At 42.8% G+C, this 15,891-nt stretch overlaps 1 protein-coding gene across 3 annotated transcripts in view; it reads left to right on the forward strand.

Moving 5' to 3' along the window:
• Positions 1-15,891, forward strand: part of LOC125454992 (dedicator of cytokinesis protein 2-like) — a 1,138,509-nt gene that overhangs the window by 822,386 nt on the left and 300,232 nt on the right. For all 3 annotated transcript variants that reach the window (XM_059650434.1, XM_059650430.1, XM_059650433.1), the window contains one exon: positions 13,322-13,400. In XM_059650434.1, coding sequence (XP_059506417.1) covers positions 13,322-13,400 — 79 coding nt within the window. The remainder of the gene's footprint in view (positions 1-13,321; positions 13,401-15,891) is intronic.

The raw sequence follows: 15,891 nt of genomic DNA on the forward strand, positions 1-15,891 counted from the left end.
GATGTCGCCAGGGTTGGTGGGTTTGAGCTATAGAGAGAGGCTGAATCGGCTGGGGCTAATTTCTCTGGAGTGTCTGAAGCTGAGGGGTGACCTATAGGGGTTTATAAAATCACGAGGGGCATGGATAGTGTCAACAGACAAGGTCTTTTCTCTGGGGTGGGGGAGTCCAAAGCAAGAGGGCGCAGTTTTAATGTGAGAGGGGAAAAATTTAAAAGGAACGTAAGGGGCAACTTTTTCATGCAGAGGGTGGTGTGTGTATGGAATGAGTTGCCAGAGGAAGTGGTGGAGGCTGGTACAATTACAACATTTAAAAGGCACCTGGATGGGTGTATGAATGGGAAGGGTTTAGAGCAATATGAGCCAAATGCTGGCAAATGGGACTGGATTAATTTAGGATATCTGGTTCATAGGATCTATTTCTGTGCTGTCTATCTCTATGACTATATGACTCAATATGTATAGAATATAAATATTAAAACTTGTCAATGATATCAGACTTGGAGGACAAAACCAATCAAATGCAACAGGCCATTGATAGGCTAGCAGAGTGGACAGCCAAGATGCAGACAGAATTTCATGTAGAGGATTTGGATGGATATAGGAATAGGAAGGGTTAAGAGAGATATGGGCCAAATACTAGCAAATGGGACTGGATCTATTTAGGATATCTGGTCGATGAGTTGGGCCGAGTGGTCTGCTTCCATACTGTGTATCTCTTTGACTCAGTGAGTCCATTTAAGAAACATTTAGACAGGTAAATGGATAGGGTAGGTATGGAGGGATATGGACCAAATGCAGGTAAATAGGACTGGGCAGCATGGACAAGTTGGACCAGAGGGCCTGTTTCCATGCTTTGGACTTCTATAACTATGACATTTGGGTAAGTACATGGATAAGAAATGTTTGGCAGTACATAGGCCAAGTGCAGGCAAATAGGACAACTTTGGCATTATGGTCAGCATGCACTGGTTGGACTGAAGGGCCTCTTTCCCTGCTGTATGACTCTATGACTCTATGACTCCCCATCCCCCTCTCTGATGAAGGGTCTAGGCCCGAAACGTCAGCTTTTGTGCTCCTGAGATGCTGCTTGGCCTGCTGTGTTCATCCAGCCTCACATTTTATTATCTTGGTCTTCCAGTTAATCTACTTTGATGGAATAAGCCAATTCATAAAGTCAGTTGGAGAAACTGAGATGAAATCACCTCCTGTCCTTGGATTGGGATCATGGAAAATTTATGTCAAACTGAGCAAGCAGGCAAAGTCTCAGTCGATTGGAGTTCTGACAATGCAGCTCCCCAGTCCTGACCGGATTTGTCTGCCTTTTCAAATGTAAATAATTGTGAAGTTGTCACCGGCTATGTATTAGTAAACAGCTATTGAGATGACCATAAGGTACTTCGAAACAACATAGTAGGGTTTAAATATCATTTATGAAGGCGAAGGATTTGGGGCTGTTGTCAGCGTTTGTAATACTTGCTCTGGGCGCTACATTTGGTGTGAAGATTAAGCAAAAATATTTTGACAAAGACAGCCGGAGAAACAAGCCGTCTTAAGCCATGTTTTCTCAATCGACTGCTCGTCCTCAGGCTGTTGTTTCTGGAATTATCAACTCCAACCGGCTGTCTTCTGAAGTATTTGAAATGGTTGTTTCACAGCAGCCCAGCCCAATATCATAGGAAATGTACATCTAATGCTCGCACAGTGATAGTGCATTGAAGTAGAGAGATCTGCAGTAGCTGTTTCTTCACCTCACCACACCACAGTGTGGAACTTCCTAAACACCTATACTTAAGGGAGAGATTACACACCATAAGGTGAAGAGGAGCAGAAAAGGAGAGTTAAGGAGAGAGGTAGGGAAACTAAAATGTTGGAAAGGAGAGACACAGTGAGAAAACTCCACTCGAGAAACATAAACTGGAGATTTAAGAATATGGCATTGGGGTGTGAGAAAGAAGGAAAGGAGGTTAGTGGAGGTAGAAGGAACTAGAGATAAATTAGGGATTCAAAACAATCACAAAGCAATAGCGGTCCAAAGAGACTTCAGTGTCCTGGGACACACAATGAGTTGTTTACTGCAGAGAAGGAGATTGAGTTCATGAACTGTCTTCATGGTGCTATCCTGTCCCTCCACCCTTTTCTCATTCCCACACTCCTACAACTTTAGTTCTTGCAAGTGTCCATCTAATGTTTCAAATTGTTAGCCATCTCAGCTTCCACTAGCTCTGTTCGCTGAAGAAAAGCCAGTAAAACCTGTGAGTGATGCACTCTGTTCCAGGTTGTCAGAACAGTGGCCCTGTATGACCAGTGTTCATTTCCAAATACTATTGTTTGCTAACACTGTTATTGCCCCTGTGGGTGGGCAGTGAGTTCCAAGTCCATACCTCTCAATGTGTCAAAAAGCGTTTCCTCAAATTCCTTTTGTGTCTTTTGTTCGAAGCCTTAAAATATTGCCCCCTAGTCCTTGCACCATTAGCTAATGGGAACAGTTATGTCTTGCCTACATAAGTGTGATAAGAGTGGTAAGGACGTGGAACATCCTGCCTGCCAATGTAGTTAACTCAGCCACATTAGGGGCATTTAAACAGTCCTTGGATAAGCATATGGATGATGATGGGATAGCATAGGGGGATGGGCTTAGATGAGTTTACAGGCCGGCGCAACATCGAGGGCCGTAGGGCCTGTTCTGCGCTGTATCGTTCTATGCTCTATGTTCTGTGTTCTACGTTCTATGTTTGTGACTGTGGTATTTGTGGACAAAAAAGTGTTGTCATCATTTCTCTTTCCTTGACTCGGTCTAATGGTGGATTTAGTTTACATGGCCGAGGAGCAACCCTGTGTGAGCCTTAACAAGAAGAGGCACTTGTTTAAACAAGATATAATTTCTTACAAGACAGCAATTAGGTACAAGTTGCACCATGTTACGAAGGCTATTGGGAGAGATAATGACATATCTGTCCCCTTTGCGACTCAGAGCTATTCCTCTGATTTTCCCACCTGATGTCATCAATTGACTGCTGTCTTCAACATTGACCCTTTCACAACCATTTATTGATACAACGTTGCAATCATATATTCCTCCTTCAAATTTCACCTCAATCTCCTTTGCTTCTTGGGAACAATCCCAGATCGTGCATGCTAACTTGTAACTAAATGTATTCACCACTGGAACCATCCTGTTAAATGTCCTCTGCACGCTCTCAGGGGCTCTCACATCCTTCTTAAAATGTGGTCACCACAGCTGAAAGCAATGCTCGAGCTGTGCTTGGTCAAGGGCTGAATAAAAGTTCAGCAATTATTTTCCTGCTCATGATTTTATACTCAATGCCTCTATTTATAAAGCCCGAGATCCCATGTACTTTGCTAACCATACCTAATATGTCCTTCTACCTTTAAAGATATATGAACATACACCCCGAAGGGTGCCTCTGTCCCTGTGTACACCTTAGAACTGTGCCATGTAATTGTACCAGCCTCCGCTACTTCCTCTGGCAGCTCATTCCATACACATACCACCCTCTGTGTGAAAAATGTTGCTCCTCGGATCCCATTTCAATCTTTCCCCTCTCACCTTAAACCCATGTCTTCTCATTTTAGACTTTGCCAACTGACCAACAAAAGCAACCTTATCAAATGCCTTCTTCACCATCCTATTACCTGTAACTCCACTTTCAAGGAACTATGAACCTGCATTCCAAGATTCCTTTGTTCAGCCACACTCCCCGTTAAATGTATAAGTCCTGCCCTGATTTGCCTTTCTAAAATGCAACACCTCGCATTTATATAAGTTAAACTCCATCTGCCACTCCTCGGCCCGCTGGCCCATCTGATCAAGATCCTGTTGTACTTGGAGGTAATCTTCCTCACTGTCCACTACCACCAATTGTGGGGCAAACTGCAAACTTCCTAACCTTACCTCCTGTACTTGCCTCCCCTACTACCTTTGGCAACCCGTTCCAGACTCTCACCACCCTCTGTGCGAAAAAACCTGCCACTCTAGCCTCTTCAGTATCTCTTCTCTCTCACCTTAAACCTCTGCCCTTTAGTTTTATATTCCGCTACCATGGGGAAGAGCTTTTAAATGTTGTCAATGCACCTGCATCCATCCCGTTGTCTGGAAGTTTATTTCAACACAAACTGCTCACTGTGTAAAAAATTGTCCCTCATGCCTTTTTAAAATCTTCCTCCTCTCACCTTAGAAAAATGTTGTCTACTCTTGAAATCCCCCATCTTAGGGTAAAAGCACCTATTACCACCTTATCAATGCCCCTCTATAAGATCACCCCTCAACTATCCTATGCTCCAGTGAAAAAGTTCCAGCCTATCCAGCCTCTCCTGAAAACTCAAACCCACCATTCCTGGCAGAATCACCTGAGATTTCTGATAAACCTCTCCAACTTTCTCTAGATTGGACCTGACCATGTGTCTTGCCTGTACAAGACACACAATTCACAGTCCAAAGGTAGTGACCGTGTGAACCCTCCTGGCTAACCTTGCCATCTTCCATTCTCGACAAACATGAATTCGTAAAAAAAATTCTGTCTGCTCTAGAGCACGACACATACTAAACCCTTGTGCAGGAGAGATTTTAGTTTAGTGTGAATGTCACTGGAAGAGGAGAGGGAATAAATCAATAACTATCACGAAAGAAAAAGTTCCAGCAAAACTAATGAAGCGTAAGACAATGCATCCCTGGACATGCTGAAATGTTTCTGAGGAGAAAGAAGCTGTTCCAATAATCCTTAGATTCTGGAAAAGCCCCCAAAGATTGGAAAACTGCCAGTTCTGAGGAAGGGTCACCGGACCCGAAACATTAACTCTGTTTTTTCCTTCACAGATACTGCCAGTCCTGCTGAGCTTTTCCAGCAGTATTGTTTTAATCTTATCGCTTGACTTAAAAAGGGAAGGAGACAAAGAACAGTTCATGATAGGCCAGTTATTTTAGTATCTGTAATTGAGAAAATGTTAAGAGTCTGCTGTAAAGATGTAATACCAGAGCATTTAAAATACAAAATATACTCAAACAGAGTCACCAAGGCTCCTTGAAGATTATGAATAGTCAAAAGAGAAGCAGTGAATGCAAGGTATTTTTATTTTCAGTTGGTGTTTGTTAAGGTGTTACACATTAGGCTACTTCATAAGTCAATAGTCATGATGTTAGGGGTAGCATATTAGCCTGGTTGAGGATTGACTGACAAATAGAAAACAGAGGGTTGGGAAAAGGGGGCACTTTCAATATGGCAATCTGTAACTAGAGGAGTACTGCTGTGTTCTGCGTTGGGGCCACAGTTATTTGCAGAATTTGTCAATGGCTTGGGTGAAGAATGAGAATGTACCATCACCAAGTTTGGAAATTACATAAAAATAGGTGGGAAGACAAGAGGTGGAGATGACTCAAAAAGCCTGCAGACAAATAGAGAGAGGTTAAGCAAGTGGGCCAAACCTTGACAGATGGAATGTAATGAAGGAAACTGTGAGCTTATGCACTTTGGCCGGAAGCACAGATGAAATGAATATTATTTAAATAGAGGAAGATTGCAGAAAGCTACAGGAAAAGGCAAGGAAAGTGGAGCTGAAGATTATAAGGTCAGCCATGATCTCATTGAACGGCAGAGCAGTCAGGATGGGCTGAATGGCCTACCAATGCTCTTATGTCAGATGGCATTCGGGGCTGTAGTTGTCTAAAGGTCCACGCTGAAGTTTGGTGGCTATTTGTTCAAATTCTGTGCCAGCATAACATAGAACTTGAACTGAATTCATAAATCTGGAAATGAAAGCTGGCCTCAGTAATAATGACCAGCAATGATTGTTGTGAAAATGGAGTGTTCCTTCGGAAAGGAAATCATTCATCTTATAGTCAGGTCAACGATCTAGTGACTAATATCGTGGAAGGGCAATTTCCTGGGGTTGGAATTTGTTTGGGTACAAGAGAAAGGACTGCTTGCTATGCGATGGCCTAGTGGTATTATCACGAGACCATTAATCCACGGGACCTGGGTTCAAATCCCACCAAGGCAGATAGTAGAATTTGAATTCAATAAAAAAAAATCTGGAATTAAGAATTTAATAATGATTATGAATCCATTGCCTATTGTCGGAAAAACTTATCAGGTTTACTAATGTCCTTTAGGAAAGGAAACTATCATCCTTACCCGGAGAGACCTACAGACCCACAGCCATGTGGTTGACCCCTAACTGCCCTCTGGGCAATTAGGGATGGGCAATAAATGTTGCCTAGCCAGCGGCACTCTCATCCTATGAATGATAAAGGGAATGAGTCTGTGGCACCTGGAATGTTTGCGTCTAACATTTGTTGCGTGAAAACAGTGCAAAAATGATTCGAATGCCTGTCTTTGGTGCCCTGTCAAGCCGGAGAACTCACATATATATCTTCAGGAAAAACATAAAAGAAATTGAAAATCAGATCACATCTGCACCCTCCAGTATTGACTCATATGGCATGAAGCCATCCTGAAGCAGTTTTGACTGCCTTAATATCTGCTGAATATTTCATTGTTTAAGAGAAGTGAGGCTTGATAACTAAATCACACATTTCAATGTGAAATTGGATGCTGTGCCGACAGGTTTAGGTGGAACTCAAGCGTTGAGACAATTTACTGTTTGGACAAGGACAGTGGTTCTCGAGCACCTGTCAAAAGTGTGTCAGTTGGAAGAGATGTTCGGCGTGACCTTGTTGTGGAGTCCAAGTTGCAGTAGCAACATGCCCTCTTGCAATCGCGTTGAAACATGGAGTGAAGGATAACGATACTACAGATTTCAGCATTCTTTCCATCACATGCATGTATGAAAATCTCTCTTGGAAAAGGTGCAGAGGAGATTTACCAGGATGTTGCCTGGTCTGGAGTGCAGGTCCTATGAAGAAAGGCTGAGGGACATGGGTCTGTTCTCCATGGAGAGAAGGAGGCTAAGAGGGGATTTAATAGAGACATACAAGATGATCAGAGGATTAGATAGGGTGGACTGTGAGAGTCTTTTTCCAAGGATGATGTCTTCAGCTTGTACGAGGGGGCATAGCTACAAATTGAGGGGTGATAGATTTAAGACAGATGTCACAGGCAGGTTCTTTACTCAGAGAGTGGTAAGGGTGTGGAAAGCCCTGCCTGCCAATGTCGTTAACTCAGCATTTAAACAGTCCTTGGATAAGCATATGGATAATGATGGGATAGTGTAGGGGGAGGGGCTTAGATTAGTTCACAGGTCAGCGCAACACCGAAGTCTGAAGGTCCTGTTCTGTGCTGTATTGTTCTATGTACTGTGTTCTATTAACCATCTGCCATTCGGTGATGTGTTGGAAGGATTTGCAATTTTCATTATCATTACCTTGGATGTTAAGGCCTGAGGTGGGGATTGAACTCCGAGTTAAGGTATTCGAAGCAGAGAAACTACCCATTGCACTGGAAAGACCTTTCTGACTGTTGAGTAAGGAGGTAACAAAACTGATCTGATTCGGAAAGGGAATGCAAAACTCAACCAAACAAAGATGGTATCAGTTGCCAACTCTAAATTATACCATGGCAAGGTTGTGCTGGGTCGTTTTCTCGAACTGCTGTAGTGTGTATGGAATCTGTACAGCCCTGTGAGGAAGGAAACACCAACATTCTGATCCAGGAATATTGAAGGAACAATGATATATGTCCAGTGTGGGAGAGTACATGGTTTGGAGGGAAACTTGCGGTTAATGAGGTTTCTGTACATTTGTTACCTTCGCCCTTCTCTGTGGTTGATGTCACAGGTTTAGGGGATGCTGACAAAGAGGCCTTCATGAGGTGTAGAATCATAGAATCGTACATCATGGAAACAGGCCCTTTGTTCCAACCAGCTCATGCGGACTATAGTCCCAAATTAATTTAATTGAGGCAGTACGTCATGAAGATAGTGAACATCAATGCCATGATGCATCAATGGTGGAGGAATTTGGTTTTCAGGTCACTTGATGTCATCCAAAGCTGTCTGACTTTGCCATTTCTCATGTCAAGTTCTTTTCACCCCCGGGCTTACTGGTCTATATATTGCCCAGACTGTCCCATGCGGTTAGGAAAGACCTCGAGTTGCAAATTCTCATCCAAGTTTTCAAATCCCTCCATTGTGCCATCCCCTTCACCTCCTTATCTTTGTTGATATTTTGAGCCCCACAACTTTCCACGTTATCTACACATAATTAATTCTGGCCTGTTGGACAATTTCAGTCATCTCATCAGGAATGGCTGTGTTTTCAGTTGCCTACACCCAGAGCATGGAATTTCCTCCTTAAACCTCTCTTCCCTCCTCTGAGATGCTCGTTGGGATGCACAAGACTGATTTTTCCACTTTTTGTTGGGACTAAGCAGACTCAATGGGCGGAATGGCCCACTTCTGGTCCTACATCTTAGGATCTTATGATTAAAATCCTGGAATTCCCTTTCTCACAGCACTGTGGAATACCTCCACCCACCATGGACTGCTGTGGCTTGTGAAGGTACCACATTCCGCAAGGCAGTTAGAGATGGATGCTGGTCCAGCCAGCGATACACATATCCCATGGATAAAATAATGGAACTACATATAATTTAATCAGCCTATAAAGTGCTTTGAGCAGTTTGTTAGGTAATAGATGGCACACAAGTACAAATTGATGTTTAGCTGGATGCATGTGTTTGTTCTGCTGAGTTCTGTAGGTTTTTTTTCATTCTGGTTGCTGTTGTTATGTTTCCTCAGTTGGATTTGATGAACACATCAGGGACATTGACTGAGGGGAGCTCCTATGCCCACAATGCGTAGGAGCTGCATTAACATGATCAGATCCAGTAATTAACTCAGTAAATCGTGTCATTTCAGCTGTGCGTCCAAGCTTATTCAGCTGTGTCACACCATAGGGCACTGTGTGAGCTCTATGACGCTATCAGCATTCTCTGTTCAAACAAAGCTGTGCTCACAGTTAACAGCAAAATGACGTGGCTAAGAATCATCATTGTGACAATGAGGTTCTCTGCATAATGTGGAAGTTCATCTGAGTTCTTTTTTTTATAAAATATTTTCTAATCTACCTGTTCAGAGATATTATTACATACCTCTAGAGCAGGTAGGACTTGGACCCAGGTCTTCTGGCTCGTAGCAACCTAAAATATTTATTTAATTTTATTTTTCTTTTATTTTTTATACCCAGGAGTGCTCTTACACATGACTGAAAATTTGTTTTTCCCCAACCATCAAATCACCCGCGGTACTTTTCCTCTGTTAGCCACCACCAGTAAATCACCCATGTCTCCTAATTGATTCATTTACATGCAAAATCCATTAGAGATAATGCAGACTACCAAAAGAGAGAGGGAGTTAGGGACCGAAGGGGAAGTTAAATCAAAACGGAATTGGAATGGGAGATAAAGCACCCCCAGCAATGCCCAGCTTCATATAAAGGCATCAAGAGTATTGGTGGATACTGTGTACTCCCTCTCCTAGGATACTACTTGAATTCATCAGAGCTGTTCATCTTCAGTTGCTTCACCAATACCCATCTCTCCATCACTAGAATGGACATGAGGATGCTCTCAAATGGTTGTGTAATCTTCATCAACATACTGGGGTTTATCATGGAAGAGTGAGACAGAAGCAACTGTTTCCATGTTGTACGACTCCTTGAGAAACATACCTAGACAGTTATCTATGACTACTGTAGTTACAAGAGCAGGTCAGATGCTGAGATATTCTGCAACTTAACTCACCGTCCAACTCCCCAATGTTTGTCCAACATCCATAAGACAGCAGTCTTGAATGTGATGCAATTATTCCCCGCTTTCCTGGACAAGTGCAGCTCCCACAGCACTCAAGAAGCTCAACACCACCCAGGAAAAAGTTTGATTGGCAACCCATCCACTCCTTAATCGTTCATTCCCTCCAGTTTACAATGGAAGCAGTTGTACCGTCCGAAGATGTGGTGCAATAACTTACAAATCCTCCTTTGACAGTAGCTTCCACAGAACATTCTGACATGGAACGATATCACCATCGCCGTGTCAAAATCCTGGAATTCCTTCCTGAACAGCTCTTTGGATATACCCGCTCAAGGCTGGCTGCGCAAACCTTCTGAGGAGGCATTTACCTGAAAACAACCTGTTCGGAAATGTTATTGCGTCTCTTTGGAACAGGTGGGACTTGAACCCAGGTCTCTCAATCCAGAGTTAGGGACTCTGCACCACAAGAGTCCCTGCCTTAGGAGGCATTTGAGGACAGCCAACAATTGCAGGCACAAAAACTGAAGTTGCTGGAAGCTCAGCAGCTGTGACAGCGTTTGTGAAGAAAAAAGAGTTAAAGGATGTGAGTTTGCTCGCTGAGCTGAAAGGTTAGTCTTCAGACGTTTCATCACCATTCTAGGTTACATCATCAGTGAGCCTCCGACAAAGCGCTGGTGTTATGTCCCACTTTCTATTTATCTGTTTAGGTTTCTTTGGGTCGGTGATGCCATTTCCGGTGTTGGTGATGTCATTTCCTGTGTTGTTTAGAGTTAAAGCTTCAGGTTTGGTTCTGAGGATGGGTCACCGTTCCCAAACCGTTAACTCTGATTGTTTTCTTCACAGAACCTGCCAGACCTGCTGAGCTTCCAACAACTTCTGTTTTCGCTCCTGATTTAGAGCGTTCACAGTTCTTTCGGTTTTTATATCAGTTGCTGTTACTTGCCCAACCTAATCATGAATTAAAAAGGAACAGAATGCATGACACAGGACATTCAGTCTTTCTGATCCAATCTGTTGCTAATGCTCTAAACTTGTTGGTTGATGCTATAAATGGATTAAGTCCCTCCACTAGCTCATGAGCAAAATGCAATGATTAAACTGAGTAATATCAAGTGTTGCTGACCTATCAACAGGTAAAATTACACATCTCTAGCAAGGTGATGGTGTCAGGAATACTCTAATGGGAAGAAAGTACACAATCTGAGGACATGACAGGGTGGATACTAGCCAGGGATCCATTCTTTACTTGCTGCCAGTGACTTCTGGCTGCATTCTTTTTTCTCTCTAATTCATTCTCAGGATGTGGGCATCGCCGGCAAGGTCAGAATTTATTGTCTAACAGCGGGTGAAAGAAGCAATGGAATTTCTGTAGCGCCTCAAGATATCTTGAAGTACTTTAAAGTCAAAGAAACACTTCAGAAGTCTATTCGGATGCAGGCCACTCATTCAAAAAATTTTTGCCAAATTGCTCAGAGCAGGCTTGAAGGGCTGATTCCTGGTCCTATTTTCTATGGCTCTTCTCACATCAAAAATACAAGCAAAGACGCAGTGAGCACCACTCTTCTGGGTATAAAATGTTGCCATCCCTGACATTATCCAAGGCACTGAGTGACCTGCTCCTGCTGCAGCTTCTTCACTGTCCTTACAGCCTGCCTGTTAGTGAGCCCAAAAACACAAATGCAAATTTGATAAACAGACATCATTTTCTCACTTCAGCCTCCCGATCACATTCATATTGTGACTTGATTTGCATTGCCTTCACAACAAGTTCTAACTTTTTTTTTAAAGAACGATGAAGCAGTATAGGAAATAGGAATAAGTGTTGGCCATTCAGCCTGTCCAAGTCCGCCCTATCTTTCTATGAATTTATTCTGGTTCCCTGAATTCCATTTCCCCACCTTGGTCCCACATCTTAACAGAAAACGATCAATCTCAATCCCAAAGATTTCAAACATCTGCAGAGACATCTGTAGATTTTGTGTGAAGATTTTTGTTTGCCTTCTTTCCTTCATGAAAGAAGGAAATTCAATTAGGTTGCTCTTCCATCTGCTATGTTCCAGGTCACACAACCTCTCCTTCATAGTCATACCGTGAACCCTGGTTTTATTCCAGTAAATCTACCCTCTAAGGCCTAAATATCTTAACTGCACTCTCTTTCACAAAAGGCAGAAGAAGCAGAGCCTTTGATACTTTTAAGGCAGAGATCAATTGCCTCTTGACAAACGAGGGTGAGAAAGGTTTCCAAGGGTAGGTAGGAATGTGGATTTGAGATGACAATTAGATCATCCATGAAATGGCAGGGCAGGCTTGAAGGGCCAAGTTGCCTACTCCTGACCTTATCTCATATTACAGCAAACTTTACTTTAACCTGAGATAACAAGGTGTAGAGCTGGATGAACACAGCAGGCCAAGCAGCATCAGAGGAGCAGGAAGGCTGATGTTTCGAGTCTGGACCCTTCTTCAGAAAACCTTCTTCAGGCTTTCTGAAGAAAGGTCCATGCCTGAAATGCCAGCTTTCCTGCTCCTCTAATGCTGCTTGGCCTGCTGTGTTCATCCACCTTGTTATTTCAGATTCTCCAGCATTGGCAATTCCGACTATCTCTGAATTTATTTTAACCAGCATCTTATGAATCAACACTCTTGATAAACCAGCAAAACTTACATACTTCAAATACCGTGAAGTTTACTGTAGTACCCTGTCTAGTTATTTTGTTTTGTAAATGTGTTTACCTCAATGTAAATATTCTTGTTGTTCAGTCAAACGGCCACACAAAATATCAACTGTTGATTTAATTTCAAGTCAATTTCTCCTCAAATACCACAATGTCCAAGGAAGCCAGTTAAGGGTACAAGTGAGAAGGCTGACTGTCACCAGAGATAATGGGAACTGCAGATGCTGGAGAATCCAGAGATAACAAAGTGTGGAGCTGGATGAACACAGCAGGCCAAGCAGCATCATAGGAGCACAAAAGCTGACGTTTCAGGCCTAGACCTTTCATCAGAGAGTTCTGTGAAGGGTCTAAGCCCGAAATGTCAGCTTTTGTGGTCCTGAGATGCTGCTTGGCCTGTTGTGTTCATCCAGCTTCACACTTTTTTATCTTAGAAGGCTGGCTGTCAGCATGTTTTACTTAAGGCCTACATACGTTACTAATTAAGTGATTTAAGCTGCATTTAAAGTATAATGGTGATGTCTGTACCTCCTGCTTTACATTTCTGTTACTCAGTATGTGTTTTTACATTGAATATGTCGGCATCTTGATTGTCCAGAATATTTGATCTACTGGCACTCAGGTGGCCCTGTAAGTGCCGGTCAGTAAAAAGCTTGCTGCGTTTTCATTTGAGACTCAGCATTGAACACAACGCTGCAGGTAGCATCTTATCCATGTTCAACTCAGTTGAGTCACCTCTTCATCTGCTTCATATTCCAGGCCTTTTGAGATAAAGATTAAAATATTCCATTAGCCCTTCTGATTGCTTCTTGTACCTCCGCTTGAAACATAAGCCTCGTTTTCATTTCCCTTCCACCGCGACTTGCTTTGGGAGTCTTCTGTCGGAAAACTTTTTTGGCAATGAATTGTGTGTTCTTTTCTCCGCAGGGTTTTCCTCCGAGCTATCAACCACTATGCAGAGACATTGAATAAAATGTTTTTGAACAGCGCAAGCTTTGAGCTCCAGGTACGTTCATGTGGAACAAATAGCTTCACAGGAGGAGTGACGGTGAATGTATGGTTGACACGACGGGGTTACCACATCAATCCAGTCAGCAATTTTACATCGTTATCCACTAATTCAAAAGGCAGTGCTTTCTGCTAGATTGGGAGCAAGTTATTTATTTAAAAGCACTGTTGTGCAAGTATCTGTGTGAATCTTCACACTAATGATTGTACATGTGAGGAAATGAACATTTCTCCAGTCAGATATCCAATGGTCACAGCAAGTATTCCCGGGCCAGGATTGGCACATAAGAAGTGGGAAGAGGAGAAGGTCATTTGTCCCTTTGTGTTCCCTCTGTTACTCGCTAAAATCTGATTGTAGCACTGTTTCCACTTTCCTGCATGATCCCTGTAACCCTTGTGGATCAAAAGCCTTTCTAACTCAGTCTGGAATACATTCAATGATCCAACCTCCACTACACTCTGAGGAAGATAGTCCCAAAGATGAACAACCCTCTTGAGAGAAGACTCGCTCAGAGATGGTAGGAACTGGCGATGCTGGAGAATCTGAGATAACAAGGTGTAGAGCTGGATGAACACAGCAGGCCAAGCAGCATCAGAGGAGCAGGAACACTGACATTTCGGGTCTGGAGAAAAAGGCTCCAGACCCGAAGCATCAGCTTTCCTGCTCCTCTGATGCTGCCTGGTCTGCTATGTTCATCTAGCTCTGCACCTTGTTACCTCTGAGAGAAGACATTCCTTTTTTTATCTTAGATGATGAAATTAAAGTCCAGATTTTTGATGGTGGTGAGGATGGAGGTATTCTCTGAAAACCTGGGGGATATATCTCACCTCTAATTGACTCTTCTAGTGGTAGGCTGCCAATTGAAATTGGTGTCTTGCTTCCCAGAGAAAACAATGAAAGAAATTATAAATAGAAAGTGACAGAACAAAGGGATTTAGAAGTCTCATCTATGAATCATAAAAATCTAGCATCCAAGTTCGACACGTAATAGGGAAGACAAATGGAATGTTGGCCTTGATTTTAAAGGGTATAGAGTATAAGAGCAGGTTTTGCTAAAACAAATACATGGCTTGAGTCAAACCACGGCCGGAATACTCTAAATGATTTTGGACCCCTTATCTAAAGAAATACACACTGGCATTGGAGGCAGTGCAGAAAAGACTCATTGAGCTGATACCAAGTATGGAGGGACTGTTTTATGAGATGAGGTTGACTAGATTGGGGTGTATTGTAGAATGAGAGGTTATTGAAACAGACAGAATTCTTTGGAGACTTGACAGGGTAGATGCAGAAAGGTTGTTTCCACTAGTGGGAGAGTCTAGGACCAGAGGGCATGATCTCGGAGTAAAGAGTCACAAATTTAAGGCAGAGATGAGGCAGAGATGAGGAGAAATTTCTTCTCTCAGAGGGTAGTGAGTGTATGGAATTCTGTATCATAGAGGGCTGTTGAGGCTGGGTCATTATGTGTATTTAAGTCTGAGATGAGACTGATTTTTAATCAGTAAAGGAATTAAGGGTTATGGGGAAAAGGTAAGAGAGTAGAATTGAAGGTTATTAGTCTCATTGAATAGTGAAGTGGATTGAATGCTGACTTCTACTTCTTCATCTTCTGGTCTTATGGCATGACTTAGGGCAGTTTCCTTTCAGCAGTGGACCTTTCCTGTCATCACATTCACCCATTTTAGAATCATAGAATCATATAATACAGAAGCGGCCCTTCAGCCCATCAAGCCTACACTGACAAAAATACACTACTGCCAAGATTAGTTCCCACTTTCTGGCACAAGGCTATTTGCCATGAACATTGTGATATTTCAAGTTGTTCTTCCAAGTACTTTTTAAAGGTGAGGTTATAGGCCTCAGCATCAATGTTGTGCAAAGGCTTCAGGGTACTCGAATGATGTTGCAATGAGGTCATGGAGCTGCTCCTCATTGGGCATAAATAACACAGTATGGTTGGAGTTGGACACAAGAGAGGAAAGCACATGGAGAGATATGTCGAAGCCTGTAACCGTAGCTCTGTGAATGCTAAAAACAAATGCAAAAAAGTATACCGACTAGTATGATGTGTTAACATTTAAGGAATGATCTTTCAATAGTGTGTAATGTTAATATGTAGTTAACAATGGCACAAATAAACACAAGCCTGAAGAGAGTTCTCGACATTGCCTTTTCCTCAAAGTGTCTTGAACTCAAAAATCACATGACAAAAGACTCCTTGCACCTCCCCATCCCCCCACCACAACTCTTCTGGCTCTGTCTTGAGCCTGGTGCTGATCTAGGGGCAGGGCATCGAAGGCCATATGATGCTGAGTGGAAAAAAAACCACCATGGGGCATTCAGGCTCAAAAAGAAGCCCCAGCCCTCCCCCACACTGAAGATCCTCACAGCCATGATCCAAGTTGATTTGTGCTTGAACAAGGAGCCTTTCGTCAGTGTTATGTAAGGCTTTGAGACATCTTCTTGGTCCTACCACCTTGCCAACAAT

Source organism: Stegostoma tigrinum, chromosome 1 (assembly GCF_030684315.1).
Source record: "Stegostoma tigrinum isolate sSteTig4 chromosome 1, sSteTig4.hap1, whole genome shotgun sequence".
NCBI lineage: Eukaryota > Metazoa > Chordata > Chondrichthyes > Orectolobiformes > Stegostomatidae > Stegostoma > Stegostoma tigrinum.